The 16,322-nt window shown below is 51.4% G+C and overlaps 1 protein-coding gene across 1 annotated transcript in view; it reads left to right on the top strand.

The window, feature by feature from the left end:
* The window catches only part of SFXN5 (sideroflexin 5), a 261,225-nt gene that overhangs the window by 84,279 nt on the left and 160,624 nt on the right, over positions 1–16,322 (top strand). Inside the window, exon 10 of the mRNA XM_075346236.1 lies at positions 10,248–10,338. Within this exon, the coding sequence (XP_075202351.1) occupies positions 10,248–10,338 (91 nt within the window). The remainder of the gene's footprint in view (positions 1–10,247; positions 10,339–16,322) is intronic.

Raw genomic sequence — 16,322 nt, 5'->3', positions numbered from 1 at the left:
GTTAGAAAGTATTCACACCCCCATCGTGAGCCAGCTTACAAGATAATCTGCTGTGGACGCAGGGCTATCCGGCCCCCGATCAGACACCTTCACTTTAAGGATTTCTCTTTTATACGTGTAGCAGAGCTGTCACCATAGCAGAGCCGGACTCGTCACAAGAGTCCGTGCGGGGGTGTCACCCCTGCGAAACTGGCCCCCCAGCTCCATACAACCAGGACGTGGTCACTCCACATACAGCCACGTATAATAGAGCAAAGCCAGGGAGAAACCACAGCGCCCCGAATGAGGAAAACACTAGAAATGTGACGGAGAGCTAAGCGTTATATAGGAGAACTAATGGGGGCCGGGATAGCAGAGGTAACGGGGCGCCGGGATAGCAGAGGTAACGGGGGGCCGGGATAGCAGAAGTAACGGGGCGCCGGGATAGCAGAGGTAACGGGGGGCCGGGATAGCAGAGGTAACGGGGGGCCGGGATAGCAGAGGTAACGGGGCGCCGGGATAGCAGAGGTAACGGGGGGCTGGGATAGCAGAGGTAACGGGGGGCCGGGATAGCAGAAGTAATTGGGGGCCGGGATAGCAGAGGTAACGGGGACCGGGATAGCAGAAGTAACGGGGCGCCGGGATAGCAGAGGTAACGGGGGGCCGGGATAGCAGAGGTAACGGGGGGCCGGGATAGCAGAGGTAACGGGGGGCCGGGATAGCAGAGGTAACGGGGGGCCGGGATAGCAGAGGTAACGGGGGGCCGGGATAGCAGAAGTAACGGGGCGCCGGGATAGCAGAGGTAACGGGGGGCCGGGATAGCAGAAGTAACGGGGCGCCGGGATAGCAGAGGTAACGGGGGGCCGGGATAGCAGAAGTAATTGAGGGCAGGATAGCAGAAGTAATGGAGGCCAGGATAGCAGAAGTAATGGAGGCCAGGATAGCAGACGTAATGGGGGCCGAGATAGCAGACGTAATGGGGGCCGGGATAGCAGACGTAATGGAGGCCAGGATAGCAGAAGTAATGGAGGCTGGGATAGCAGAAGTAATGGAGGCCGGGATAGCAGAAGTAATGGAGGCCGGGATAGCAGAAGTAATGGGAGGCCGGGATAGCAGAAGTAATGGGAGGCCGGGATAGCAGAAGTAATGGGTGGCCAGGATAGCAGAAGTAATGGGGGGCCAGGATAGCAGAAGTAATGGAGGCCGGGATAGCAGAAGTAATGGGAGGCCGGGATAGCAGAAGTAATGGGAGGCCGGGATAGCAGAAGTAATGGGGGCCAGGATAACAGAAGTAATGGGGGCCGGAATAGCAAGCAGTTGTATTATGCTCCAATAATATTAATGGTGTTATGCTATTATGTGGTGACCGTTGTAGTAATGGAGGAGGGCTAGTATGGGGTAGTAGTAGTAATGGAGGAAGGCTAGTATGGGGTAGTAGTAGTAATGGAGGAGGGCTAGTATGGGGTAGTAGTAGTAATGGAGGAGGGCTAGTATGGGGTAGTAGTAATGGAGGGGGGCTAGTATGGGGTAGTAGTAATGGAGGAGGGCTAGTATGGGGTAGTAGTAGTAATGGAGGAGGGCTAGTATGGGGTAGTAGTAGTAATGGAGGAGGGCTAGTATGGGGTAGTAGTATAGTAATGGAGGGGGGCTAGTATGGGATAGTAATAATAATGGAGGAGGGCTAGTATGGGGTAGTAGTAGTAATGGAGGAGGGCTAGTATGGGGTAGTAGTAGTAATGGAGGAGGGCTAGTATGGGGTAGTAGTATAGTAATGGAGGGGGGCTAGTATGGGGTAGTAGTAATAATGGAGGAGGGCTAGTATGGGGTAGTAGTAGTAATGGAGGAGGGCTAGCATGGGGTAGTAGTAATGGAGGGGGGCTAGTATGGGGTAGTAGTAGTAATGGAAGAGGGCTAGTATGGGGTAGTAGTAATGGAGGAGGGCTAGTATGGGGTAGTAGTAGTAATGGAGGGGGGCTATTATGGGGTAGTAGTAATAATGGAGGAGGGCTAGTATGGGGTAGTAGTAATAATGGAGGAGGGCTAGTATGGGATAGTAGTAATAATGGAGGGGGGCTAGTATGGGGTAGTAGTAGTAATGGAGGGGGGCTAGTATGGGGTAGTAGTAGTAGTAATGGAGGAGGGCTAGTATGGGGAAGTAGTAGTAATGGAGGAGGGCTAGTATGGGGAAGTAGTAGTAATGGAGGAGGGCTAGTATGGGGTAGTAGTAATGGAGGAGGGCTAGTATGGGGTAGTAGTAATGGAGGAGGGCTGGTATGGGGTAGTAGTAGTAATGGAGGAGGGCTGGTATGGGGTAGTAGTAGTAATGGAGGAGGGCTAGTATGGGGTAGTAGTAGTAATGGAGGAGGGCTAGTATGGGGTAGTAGTAATAATGGAGGAGGGCTAGTATGGGGTAGTAGTAATAATGGAGGAGGGCTAGTATGGGGTAGTAGTAGTAATGGAGGAGGGCTAGTATGGGGTAGTAGTAATAATGGAGGAGGGCTAGTATGGGGTAGTAGTAATAATGGAGGAGGGCTAGTATGGGGTAGTAGTAGTAGTAGTAGTAATGGAGGAGGGCTAGTATGGGGTAGTAGTAGTAATGGAGGAGGGCTGGTATGGGGTAGTAGTAGTAATGGAGGAGGGCTAGTATGGGGTAGTAGTAGTAATGGAGGAGGGCTAGTATGGGGTAGTAGTAGTAATGGAGGAGGGCTAGTATGGGGTAGTAGTAGTAATGGATGAGTGCTAGTATGGGGTAGTAGTAGTAATGGAGGAGGGCTAGTATGGGGTAGTAGTAATAATGGAGGAGGGCTAGTATGGGGTAGTAGTAGTAATGGAGGAGGGCTAGTATGGGGTAGTGGTAGTAATGGAGGAGGGCTAGTATGGGGTAGTAGTATTGGAGGAGGACTAGTATGGGGTAGTAGTAATGGAGGAGGGCTAGTATGGGGTACTAGTAGTAATGGAGGAGGGCTAGTATGGGGTAGTAGTAATGGAGGAGGGCTAGTATGGGGTAGTAGTAATGGAGGGGGGCTAGTATGGGGTACTAGTAGTAATGGAGGAGGGCTAGTATGGGGTAGTAGTAATGGAGGAGGGCTAGTATGGGGTAGTAGTAGTAATGGAGGAGGGCTAGTATGGGGTAGTAGTAGTAATGGAGGAGGGCTAGTATGGGGTAGTAGTAGTAATGGAGGAGGGCTAGTATGGGGTAGTAGTAATGGAGGAGGGCTAGTATGGGGTAGTAGTAGTAATGGAGGAGGGCTAGTATGGGGTAGTAGTAATGGAGGAGGGCTAGTATGGGGTAGTAGTAGTAATGGAGGAGGGCTAGTATGGGGTAGTAGTAGTAATGGAGGAGGGCTAGTATGGGGTAGTAGTGGTAATGGAGGAGGGCTAGTATGGGGTAGTAGTAGTAATGGAGGAGGGCTAGTATGGGGTAGTAGTAGTAATGGAGGAGGGCTAGTATGGGGTAGTAGTAGTAATGGAGGAGGGCTAGTATGGGGTAGTAGTAATGGAGGAGGGCTAGTATGGGGTAGTAGTAGTAATGGAGGAGGGCTAGTATGGGGTAGTAGTAATGGAGGAGGGCTAGTATGGTGTAGTAGTAGTAATGGAGGAGGGCTAGTATGGGGTAGTAGTAGTAATGGAGGAGGGCTAGTATGGGGTAGAAGTGGTAATGGAGGAGGGCTAGTATGGGGTAGTAGTAGTAATGGAGGAGGGCTAGTATGGGGTAGTAGTAGTAATGGAGGAGGGCTAGTATGGGGTAGTAGTGGTAATGGAGGAGGGCTAGTATGGGGTAGTAGTAATGGAGGAGGGCTAGTATGGGGTAGTAGTAGTAATGGAGGAGGGCTAGTATGGGGTAGTAGTGGTAATGGAGGAGGGCTAGTATGGGGTAGTAGTGGTAATGGAGGAGGGCTAGTATGGGGTAGTAGTAATGGAGGAGGGCTAGTATGGGGTAGTAGTAGTAATGGAGGAGGGCTAGTATGGGGTAGTAGTAGTAATGGAGGAGGGCTAGTATGGGCTAGTAGTAATGGAGGAGGGCTAGTATGGGCTAGTAGTAATGGAGGAGGGCTAGTATGGGGTAGTAGTAGTAATGGAGGAGGGCTAGTATGGGGTAGTAGTAGTAATGGAGGAGCGCTAGTATGGGGTACTAGTAGTAATGGAGGAGGGCTAGTATGGGGTAGTAGTAGTAATAATGGAGGAGGGCTAGTATGGGGTAGTAGTAGTAATAATGGAGCTGTGCCAGTATGAGTGTAGCACTAGTGGCTGTGTGGTTTTCGGCACCAGTAGTAATAGTTGCCCCAGTGTTATTCAGCAGCTCTGTGTTGCGGTATTATATACTGGTTGTACTGGTGCTGTATTCTGAGTCCCCGGCAGGAAATGCTCGTAGTTTCCGTCCGTGGGAGTCTCATCCGGTGGTGCACAGAACGCCCCGCTTCTGGTGACCTTGTGCTGGTGCTGTATCCTAAGCTGTGGGATCCCGTCCGGTGGTTTACAGAATGCCCCGCTTCTGGTGACTTCATGCTGGTGCTGTATCCTGACCTGCAGGGTCTCGTCCGGTGTTGCACAGAACACCCCGCTTCCGGTGACCTTGTGCTGGTGCTGTATCCTGAGCTGTGGGATCCCGTGCGGTGTTGTAAAGAACGCCCCGCTCCCGGTGACCTTGTGCTGGTGCTGTATTCTGAGCTGTGGGATCCCGTCCGGTGGTGTACAGAACGCCCCTCTTCCGGTGACTTTGTGCTGGTGCTGTATCCTGAGCTGCGGGGGCGGGGTCTCGTCCGGTGGTGCACAGAACGCCCTGCTTCCGGTGACCTTGTGCTGATGCTGTATCCTGAGCTGTGGGATCTCGTCCAGTGGTGCACAGAACGCCCCGCTTCCGGTGACCTTGTGCTGGTGCTGTATCCTGAGCTATGGGATCCTGTCCGGTGTTGCACAGAATGCCCCGCTTCCGGTGACCTCGTGCTGGTGCTGTATCCTGAGCTGTGGGGTCTCGTCCAGTGTTGCACAGAACGCCCCGCTTCCGGTGACCTTGTGCTGGTGCTGTATCCTGAGCTGTTGGATCCCGTCCGGTGGTGCACAGAATGCCCCGCTTCCGGTGACCTTGTGCTGGTGCAGCGGATGCCATTGTGCTGGAATTTGGCAGTGCTGTGAGGTCACCTGTCCGTGTCCGTCCTCTCGGACCCCCTTATATAATGGGATCTGCGGCTCCCCCGTCACAATGTTTATTTTTCATTTCTCTTTGCTCTGAGCCTGTAATCCTGTAATAAGGGGCACAGATAACGCCCGGACGCGGCTCCTGGTAATCCTCGCTGTTTTAGAGGCAATTAGTGCAGTAATGTGATCTGATGGGTGCCCGCTCTCCGACGCCACCTCTCAGCTCTCAATCACGTCCCTAATGTGATAAGGATTCACTGTAATCCGCCTCATACGGCCGTGCCATGAGAGGGGGGCCTCCAACCCGTAATTGGGGCTCATCGTCATCACTGATCCTATAAGCCTCCCGCCGTCACCCTATACGCCCATGTCTTTAATGTCCTTTTCTGAGGGTATACCATGGGAAAGGCGGCTGAGATCAGGGGTACATGGCTGCTGGAGCCCCCATTATAAAATATTTCAATGGATGAGAAGAGCAAGAACCCCAAATATGCTGTGACCGCAAACTAGACCCCAAAATTAATTAAAATAAGCTTTAAGTCCCATAGTTAGTCAGACCCCAAGACCCGGCCCTTGAGGAGCACAGCTCTGGAAGAAGCCAGATTCTGATCACCGTAGACCCAAAGAACTGGCCCTTAAGGAGCGGGTTTCTGGAAGAAGTCAGGAGACAGATTTTGACAACCATAGACCCAAAGACCTTGCCTTTTGAGGAGCACAGCTCTGGAAGGAGACAGATTCTGACCACAGTAGACCCAGGACTTGGCCCTTGAGGAGCAGAGTTTTGGAAGAAGCCAGATTCTGAGCACCGTAGACCCCAAGACTTGGCCCTTAAGGGGCAGAGCTCTGTATGAAGTCAGGAGACAGATTCTGACCACTGTTAATCCCAAGACCTGGCCCTTGAGGAGCAAAGCTCTGGATGGAGACAGATTCTGACCACCGTAGACCCCAAGACCTGGCCCTTGAGGAGCAGAGCTCTGGAAGAAGCCAGATTCTGACCACTGTCGACCCAAAGACCTGACCCTTGAGGAGCAGAGCTCTGGAAGGAGTCAGGAGACAAATTCTGACCACCGTCGACCCCAAGACCCTGCCCTTGAGAAGCAGAACTCTGGAAGAAGTCAGGAGACAGATTCTGACTACCGTAGACCCCAAGACCTGGCCCTTGAGGAGCAGAGCTCTGGAAGAAGCCAGATTCTGACCACTGTCGACCCAAAGACCTGACCCTTGAGGAGCAGAGCTCTGGAAGGAGTCAGGAGACAAATTCTGACCACCGTCGACCCCAAGACCCTGCCCTTGAGGAGCAGAGCTCTGGAAGAAGTCAGGAGACAGATTCTGACCACCGTTGACCCCAAGACCCGGCCCTTGAGGAGCAGAGCACTAGGTGGAGACAGATTCTGACCACCGTAGCCCCCAATGTTAGGTGCTCCTTAGCTGTAGTCGCTGGTTACAGCTGTGCCCTACTGGCGCAGACTTGTGGGCCCCACTTAAAGGCACACTGAGCCATCTCCTTTAAATCATATGACCCAAGTTCCATCTCGTGTAGAAAAGTACTAAATTATTTATCATGATCACAATCCTAAAAATATCCGTCCCCGGCAGCCCGTCCTCCCTCCACCGGCCTGTCTTCACTTCTTAATAACATGACAGAGCCCCAGGAGACGTGACGGAGGCGCAGATATCGGCGCGGAAGCGATTCATTAGGAATCGTCAGACGTCAGAAGTGACAGGTTTGATTGATTGTGTAAATCAGCAGCCGGGAAAAGCCTTAATTACACTAATCACACCACCGAGAGCCGAGCAGGCGACACCAGGGAGTCATCTCAGGCTAGAATGGGTTAATTGTGGTATTAATGGAGCTCGGAGGTTTTTTTTTTTTTTCTATGGCACCATTGCCTTTAAATGAGGTGGCAGAGCACACGCCTGACTGATAGCTCCTCCACGAGCACTGGGTGTAGGCTGTGATGTACAGCTAGCACCCTGCTGTAACCACTCAGGATCAGGTGTAGCTCTGATCCCGGCTGCTTAACCCCCGTAGGTGCAGTGGTCATAAGCAGCCGCAGCATATAAGGGGTTAGAATGGAGAAAGTAGGTTTACTCAGTCCCTATAATGATCGCAGGCTGCGGATAAGTGCGTACGGCAAAAGGGGGACCTAACCAAGACCTCCACGTCTGCCATATCTGCAGAGCTACTCGGCCAGGCCTAACAAACATCATAACACAACCTAAAAAAAATGATCAACCCCTCCGAGACGTTCATGGCTAAAATCGGAGTAAGTGTCTATAGGTGGCTGGGTTTAGGGAAGGAGACGAGCGGACTGTCCTGCACCGTTCATGCAGCATTTCTTTTGCAGGTGAAGGGAGGGGGTGGAGGTGAGCTGTGACATCCCCTATTGTGATTGGTAAATGCAGTGTGATCAGCTGTGAATTGGAGGGGGTTAGGGCCGTTTCACACATCCGACATTTCGCTTGATCCGGCACACTGCAGTACAGTGTAATACTGTACAATTGCATGGCGGCACGCTCCGGTCACATGACAGCATGTGACCGGAGCTTGCCGCGATGCCATTGTACAGTATTGCATTGTACTGGAGTGTGCCGGATCTGGCAATCAGGCGAAATGCCGGATGTGTGAAACGGCCCTTAGCTGTCATTGTCATCTTGCCTCTGAGGATAATGAACCTGCAGAAAACTGATAAGGCATTTAATATGGACGAGTACAATTTGATAAAAAGTCATTAGATTACGTTAGACCTGCATGGCAGTGGTGAACCAGGAAACAAGTCAGGGAGTGTTTTTTTAAAATATTTTTTTTTTATTTTCTTCCCCCCCCCCCCCCCCCCCCCCATTACTGGGTTAGTAATGTGGGTGTCAGATAGACTCCTCTTCATTACTAATCCCTGGGCTTGATGCCAGCTGACATTAAACAGCTGACATTAACCCACCTACATATTGCCTATATTACCACCGCACCAGGGCGTCGGGAGGAGCCGGGAGACTGCCAGACTTGGAGCATCCAATGTGATGCAGCACTTCTGGGGCGGCTGCGGGCTGCTATTTTCCCACCCTGATAATATCAGCTGCCAGCTATCTGCTTTACCTATTTATTGGCCTAAATAGGTCTCAACACCCTTACAATACGTCGTAGGGGGGTGGGACATTATATATCTGCAGGACGTACACAGGGCACTCAGACCACTTTTCGGTTTGAGGTTGGCACATTTTTTTTACATGCTAGTTGTCGCGAGGCCCAATTGAAAGAAACTTTAAAGAGAGCGCCACACCTGTCCCACAGGTCATATATGGTACTGCACCTCAGCCTCATTCACAGAGGTGACCTGCAATACCAGACATGACCTGTAAACAAGAGTGGTGCTGTTTTCAAAAGAAATCCTTATTCCCAGACAACCCATTATTATTATGTACGCACTTGACAACACAAAAAGGGTCCCGAGCAAAGAACCGTCCCAATTTTCCAGCTCTGATTGCAGGGCAGCGGCGCTGGAGGGGTTACGGCCCGAGTATCTATGTATCCGGACGGATCCTGGTTCTTGCACAACATACGCTCAGGTTATTTGTCACAGTCTCCTACGTGACAAAGCCCCTGTGGGTTTTTTAATCCCAGCTCCCTCTCCCCGATAATTGTGAGCAGCGCGCGGAGCGAGCGTGTTTGACAGCGTGTGAATCTGCTGTTACTGCCCGTAATCACTCAGGGCCTCGGCACCGGGGGGCTCCGGCCTCCACTAAGTGCTCTGACATCAGCGTGGCTCGTTACAGCCGGCGCTGCGGAGCCGAGCGATAATTGTGGACATCGCCGCACAGGACTTTACTGCACCTGGTCATTACTGGGCACATCTCACCCTCCACCATCCCACGTCACTCAGGGCCGAGCGCAAAAAACGGAGAAAAAGACATAGAAAGTATATAAAAAGCCTAAATACAGAGTAAAAGCACAAAAAACATTTCCCGTCACAAACTCCAGCCCAAATCTCTCCCCATTTGGAGAAAAGCGTACCCCAAAAACTTTTATATACAGAAGATAACAAATCGAGCAGGTACTCACCCTCCCCAGGTCCAGCATCCGCTATCCAATGCTGCTCCGTGTCACATCACCGCTGCAGTCAATCACTGAGCTCAGCGGTTGGCTGCATCGGTGATTACAATGGAAAACCCCTTTATCTGATCAGATACTAGAGCGAGCGAAAAAACTGCATCGGTAACTACGCAGTACCCCCGCAAAGTGCCAGTGAATTGCCAGGGGCCAGGTCCGCTATATACTAGTGTCTGCTGGGGCCTGCCTAAAAAGCAAAAAAAAATTAAAAAAAACTAAAATAAAAATTAAGTCCCCCCCCCCCCCCATCAAAGGGTAAAAGTCTCCCCCCCATCAAAGGGTACAAGTCCCCCCCCATCAAAGGGTACAAGTCCCCCCCCTCATCAAAGGGTACAAGTCCCCCCCCCATCAAAGGGTACAAGTCCCCCCCCCATCAAAGGGTACAAGACCCCCCCCATCACAGGGTACAATTCCCCCCCCATCACAGGGTACAATTCCCCCCCCATCAAAGGGTACAGGTCCCCCCCCATCAAAGGGTACAAGTCCCCCCCCATCAAAGGGTACAAGACCCCCCCCATCACAGGGTACAAGTCCCCCCCCATCAAAGGGTACAGGTCCCCCCCATCAAAGGGTACAAGTCCCCCCCCATCAAAGGGTACAAATCCCCCCCCCCATCAAAGGGTACAAGTCCCCCCCCATCACAGGGGTACAAGTCCCCCCCCCCCATCACAGGGGTACAAGTCCCCCCCATCCAAGCGCACAATATTCCTGTCCCACGGAAGGGCTGTCTCATGATCTGGGCAGCGCGGGGGATTTTTTAAAAAAAAAGGCAAAATTGCATTTCTTTGTTGTAAAAAGTTGTAATTTTTTTGTCTTTTTTTTAAAAAAAAAATAAAATAAAAAAAATAAAACTAATGTTCCAGGTGATGTCATATCAGCAGATATTGATATATTGATGACAGGTCTGGCACGCTCGGCCGGTGCATGGATCGTCCGTGTTCTCATAGACTAATATGATGAGGAAGGAACGCGTAGGCCCCGGCTGGTGCGGCCACGGCCACTGATCTTCTGCCTCTTCTCTTTACAGGTCGGCCTTAATTCTCTGGTTCAGAGGGCAAACAAGTTTTCTCCTTCTACCAGACTCTTCATCCAGCGGTTCGTGCCATTTCCAGCCGTCGGTAAGTGTGCGACCAGCGGAGCGATCAGACTGGCGGTGTATGGGTGACGCCGGGCCGGCACTGCTGCTTTTCTCATGGCTGGTGGTGTAACGTTCTCCCCCGAGTGCTGGGGATAAATGCATCTACCACACTGCTCCGGATCCGGAGTTTAATCTCCTGCCCATCAGTGCCATCATTTATTTGGTGGCCACGAGAAGCCACCTCCTCTTAGTCAGGTTGTAGGGCTTTATAAGATATTGTGTTATTACAGAGGGGGGAGGCTCCTGCTGCAGACAGTTATTGGACAGCCAGACACAGGACAGTGAACAGCTGTGAAAATACTTTGTGGGTTTTTTTTTTTTTTTTCCGGAGCACAATGTAAGCAGATGAGGTGAGACTTAATGAAGGGTTGGTGCTGTAGACTGAGCAGAGGGGGGAGGCTCCTGCTGCAGACAGTTATTGGACAGCCAGACACAGGACAGTGAACAGCTGTGAAAATACTTTGTGGGTTTTTTTTTTTTCCGGAGCACAATGTAAGCAGATGAGGTGAGACTTAATGAAAGGTTGGTGCTGTAGACTGAGCAGAGGGGGGAGGCTCCTGCTGCAGCCAGTTATAGGACAGCCAGATACAGGCAGCAAGAAGCCCCTGGAACAAACAGCGAAAAATGTGTTTTATTTACTATATGAGCAGAGGATGTAATGCTGAGTAAAGGGTTGGTGCTGGTTCTCTTTGCTTTTTTGTAGACTGAGCAGAGGGGGGAGGCTCCTGCTGCAGACAGTTATTGGACAGCGAGACACAGGATAGTGAGGAGCTCTTGAGACAGAAATTGACTTATTTTTCTTATTATATGAGCAGAGGGGGTGACCCTTAGTCAAAAATTGGTGCTTTTGCGTTTCTGTAGACTGAACAGAGGGGAGAGGCTCCTGCTGCAGACAGTTATTATATGGCCAAATTCATTCAATTCAATTTATTGGAACAGCCAGATTACCGGGCAGTGAGGCGCTACTGGGACAGACAGAGAAAATTACTTTTGTGTTTTAGTTATTATAGGAGCATTATATGAGCAGAGGAGGTAAGGCTTACTCAATGGTTGATGCTGAGTCTTTTTGCTTTTCTGTAAACTTAGCAGAGGGGGGAGGCTCCTGCTGCAAACAGTTATTATATGGCCAAATACAGGACAGTGAGGAGCTCCTGGGACAGACAGAGAAAATTAGTTTGTGTTTTATTTATCATATGAGCAGAGGAGGTGAGGCTTATTCAAGGGTTGGTGCTGAGTCGTTTTGCCTTTCTGTAGACTGAACAGAGGGTAGAAGCTCCTGCTGCAGACAGTTATTCTACACCTAGACAACACAAAGGGAAAAATGGAACACACACACAGATTTCTTTCCATATTCCCCAGTTTTAATTGCAATCTGATCAGAGGCAGTGGGGCTTTGTCTTTTTGAGCTATTGTAGACTGAGCAGAAAGGGGGGAGGCTCCTGCTGCAGCCAGATCATGTACAGCCAGACACAAGAATGGGAAAAAAAGAAGGGGGAACATGGCTGATCCCGAGACAGAGAGAAGACTTCTATATTTCTCAGTCTTAATGATTATTTGAGCAGGGAAGGTGAGGCCAGGGAAGGTGAGGTTTACTCCAGTAACGCTGCTATTTGCCTTTCTGTGCAGATGCAGGACAGTACGGAGGAGGAGGGAGGGTACCACTGAGCCGCTGGGACATGGAAGGTTTTTTTTAATCAATTTCTCTGTTTTAATTGCAGTATTAGCAGAGGTGGTGGGGCTTAGTCCTTTCGCCCTACTATAGACTGAGCAGAGGGGGAGAGGCTCCTGCTGCAGCCAGTTATTATACAGCCAGACACAGGACAGTGAAAAGCAGAAGGCAGCACGTGGCTGATTCCGTGGGACATAGAGAGCATCTCACTATAGATTTATCCATGTTATTTCCAATATCAGCCAATTTGTTTCTTATTTTCGGTTTATGTTTCTTGCACTTTTTTAAGGGATTTATTTTCCAATCCACAGGAGAGATACTAAATGTGTGATGGCGGGGGTCCGGCTGCTGCGGCCTCCGATTGTAATGGTTCCAGTCTTATAGACCGTATATGGAGCAGTGGCTGCACATGCTCAGTACCACGCCATTCACACCGGCTGTTTCTGGCCTGAATTCTTGAGTTGGGTGGGCTGTCAGCAGTCATACGTGATTAGGAGATATACATGGTTTATAGGACAGCCCCTTTAAGACTTAAGCGGATCTATAGACACTTAATACAATTACCCAGTAATCTCCAACCAGCTTTTACATGAGGCTTGTGCATAGAGACCATTCAGCACAAGCAGGGCTGCAGTATAAATCATGGGGGAGAACAGACCAAAAGCAGCGCGAGTGTCTGATGGGACAGCACACTGTCCTGGATCTTATAGACAGCGCAACTTAATTGGTCCCACTAATCTCCTAATGGAGAAAAGCTGCAGTGTAAAGCATGGATGGATGACAAAACATGAGTATGAGCCACTGAAGATAAATTTTAGTCCTGTAGAGCTGCAAAAAAAGGTGATCAGACGTGCGCTGTTGCTTTAAGAGGTTGGAGGGGCATTGTCGGCGCGGCATCCATTAGAGGTTATTTGTGTTGTAACTTGCCTTCTTATTAGAGGCCGATGATCATATCTCACCATCGCGGCTGCTCTTATTTCACCGGGGGATTGTGGTAAACAATCATTAGCTTTACGCGGAAATCTCCCGGGATAATTCCATTCTCCAGAAATTGCAGCCACAGCTCTTTGCTTAATTAATAAAGCTGCACGCTGTGGGCGGGTGGGCGACTGACCACGATGAAGCCAGGAGCAGGGTATAGCGGCAATCACTGAATCCGGAACTTTACTGCCCCAGCGATATGTCCTCTACTCTGTAATAAAGCTGTAAATGCTCCTCGTGTCCTCTGTACAAGGATCATATCGTCACATCAATCTGTCCTGTAGCTATAGAGGCTCCTCACTGTGACCCGGGATCCTCGGGGGAGGAGCTTTATATCAGTGGTCAGCAAGGCAGCTCGGGGGCGGGGTTTGTCACCACTCATTACTCCTAAGAGCGAAAGAAGGTGTCCTAGAAAGGAAAGGGAGATACATACACGTGAGATTAGGCAAGGCTGTGTGTATATAAAGTATGTAGCAACCACCCCCATCCCCCATCGTCTTCCAGACTCTTCGTTCCTCAATCGTATGGAGGGTAAATGCACTTTTTGTAGTTGAGAAGTAATGTTCCCTGGGGACGCTGCCATCTGTACGGTGCCCAATCTGCGCCACTCACCAAGAGGCCGTTGGCAAACATATGTTAGTCCTTACTCACCGATCCGCCGTGTTAACTATTTAATGCGCAGGTGTCGCATGTATTGTTATACTATAGTCTACCCTGGTGTAGATAAAAGGTGACAGAGACACACAGAGGCTCCTGACCACAACCCAGGGGGCTGCAAAAGGCAAAATTGGAAGAGAGGAGTTCGCCTCTATATTGTACAGACATACAGCAGACCATTAGCGATTTGTGGCTGATGTACACCAGGCACCTTTGTTTTTCGATGCCGCACTTTCCAAGACCTTATATGCAGGGGCATGGACCAGCACCGGGGGCGGATTCCCTCTCTTATTACTGCTCTTATATTTTCTGGATCTCTGCAGTGTAGATGTTATGGTCACTTATCATTCTTGGGCGCACGGATTCTGGAGGACACGCTCTGTGTGGGATTGAGTTGAGCACAGGAGACGTGGCTCTTTGCTCTGCGGCGTCCCCCCTCTCCTTTTTGTCGCACAGTAGACGTGGCTCTCTTTGGTGTCTCAGCTTTCCTCGTCATTCAGTAGACTTGGCTCTCTTCGGAATCCTCACCCTCTCCTCCGTGTCACTCAGTAAACGTGTCTCTCTTCGGTGTCCCCGCCGTCCTTCTTTTCATGCAGTAGACGTGGCTCTCTTCGAGTCCACGCTCTCCTCCTTGTCATTCAGTAGACGTGGCTCTCTTCTGTGTCCCCGCTCTCTCCTCCATGTCACTCAGTAAACATGGCTCTCTTCGGTGTCCCCGCCGTCCTTCTTTTCATGCAGTAGACGTGGCTCTCTTCGTGTCCCCGCTCTCCTCTGTGTCACGCAGTAGAATGCATCGCGTCTCTGTTTCTTCGTTTTCCGTACAATAGTGTGTCCCCACTCTTCGCTTTGCCTTTCAGTAGACGTGGCTCTCTTCAATGCAGTGTCCCACTCTCCTGGTCACTCAGTAGATGTGGCTCTCTTCGGTGCCCCCGCTTTCCTCCTTGTCACTTAGTAGACATGGCTCTCTTTGGTGTCCCCGCTTTCCTTCTGGTCACTCAGTAGATGTGGCTCTCTTCGGTGTCCCCGCTCTCCTCCTGGTCACGCAGTAGACCTGTCTCTCTTCGGTGTCCCCGCTCTCCTCCTGGTCACGCAGTAGACCTGGCTCTCTTCGGTGTCCCCGCTCTCCTCCTGGTCACGCAGTAGACCTGGCTCTCTTCGGTGTCCCCGCTCTCCTCCTGGTCACGCAGTAGACCTGGCTCTCTTCGGTGTCCCCGCTCCCCTCCTGGTCACGCAGTAGACCTGGCTCTCTTCGGTGTCCCCGCTCTCCTCCTGGTCACGCAGTAGACCTGGCTCTCTTCGGTGTCCCCGCTCTCCTCCTGGTCACGCAGTAGACCTGGCTCTCTTCGGTGTCCCCACTCTCCTCCTGGTCACGCAGTAGACCTGGCCCTCTTCGGTGTCCCCGCTCTCCTCCTGGTCACACAGTAGACCTGGCTATCTTCGGTGTCCCCGCTCTCCTCCTGCTCACGCAGTAGACCTGGCTATCTTCGGTGTCCCCGCTCTCCTCCTGGTCACGCAGTAGACCTGGCTCTCTTCGGTGTCCCCCCTCTCCTCCTGGTCATGCAGTAGACCTGGCTCTCTTCGGTGTCCCCGCTCTCCTCCTGGTCACGCAGTAGACATGGCTCTCTTCGGTGTTCTTTCTCTCCTCCTGGTCACGCAGTGGAATGCATCGCGTCTCTGTTTCTTCGTTTTCCATACAATTGTGTGTCCCTGCTCTTCGCTTTGCCTTTCAGTAGACGTGTCTCTCTCTTCGACGCAGTTTACCACTCTCCTCCTTGTCACTCAGAAGACATGTCTCAGTTCGGTGTCCCTGCTCTCTTCCTGGTCACGCAGTTGACGTGGCTCTCTTCGGTGTCCCTGCTGGTCACGCAGTAGATGTGGCTCTCCTCAGTGTCATGCAGTAGACCAGGCTCTCTTCGGTGTTCCCGCTCTCCTCCTGGTCATGTAGTAGACCTGGCTCTCTTCGGTGTTCCCGCTCTCCTCCTGGTCACGCAGTGGAATGCATCGCGTCTCTGTTTCTTCGTTTTCCATACAATTGTGTGTCCCCGCTCTTCGCTTTGCCTTTCAGTAGACGTGGCTCTCTCTTCGACGCAGTTTCCCACTCTCCTCCTGGTCACTCAGTAGATGTGGCTCTCTTCGGTGTCCCCGCTCTCCTCCTGGTCACTCAGTAGATGTGGCTCTCTTCGGTGCCCCCGCTCTCCTCCTTGTCACGCAGTAGACCAGGCTCTCTTTGATGTCCCCGCTTTCCTTCTGGTCACTCAGTAGATGTGGCTCTCTTCGGTGTCCCCGCTCTCCTCCTGGTCACTCAGTAGATGTGGCTCTCTTCGGTGCCCCCGCTCTCCTCCTGGTCACTCAGTAGATGTGGCTCTCTTCGGTGTCCCCGCTCTCCTCCTGGTCACTCAGTAGATGTGGCTCTCTTCGGTGCCCCCGCTCTTTTCCTTGTCACGCAGTAGACCAGGCTCTCTTTGATGTCCCCGCTTTCCTTCTGGTCACTCAGTAGATGTGGCTCTCTTCGGTGCCCCCGCTCTCCTTCTTGTCACTCAGAAGACATGTCTCAGTTCGGTGTCCCCGCTCTCCTCAGTGTCATGCAGTAGACCAGGCTCTCTTCGGTGTTCCCGCTCTCCTCCTGGTCACTTAGTAGATGTGGCTATCTTCGGTGT

The sequence above is a fragment of the Anomaloglossus baeobatrachus genome, chromosome 1, assembly GCF_048569485.1.
Source record: "Anomaloglossus baeobatrachus isolate aAnoBae1 chromosome 1, aAnoBae1.hap1, whole genome shotgun sequence".
Taxonomy (NCBI): domain Eukaryota; kingdom Metazoa; phylum Chordata; class Amphibia; order Anura; family Aromobatidae; genus Anomaloglossus; species Anomaloglossus baeobatrachus.
This window is presented reverse-complemented; position numbering and strand designations above follow the sequence as displayed.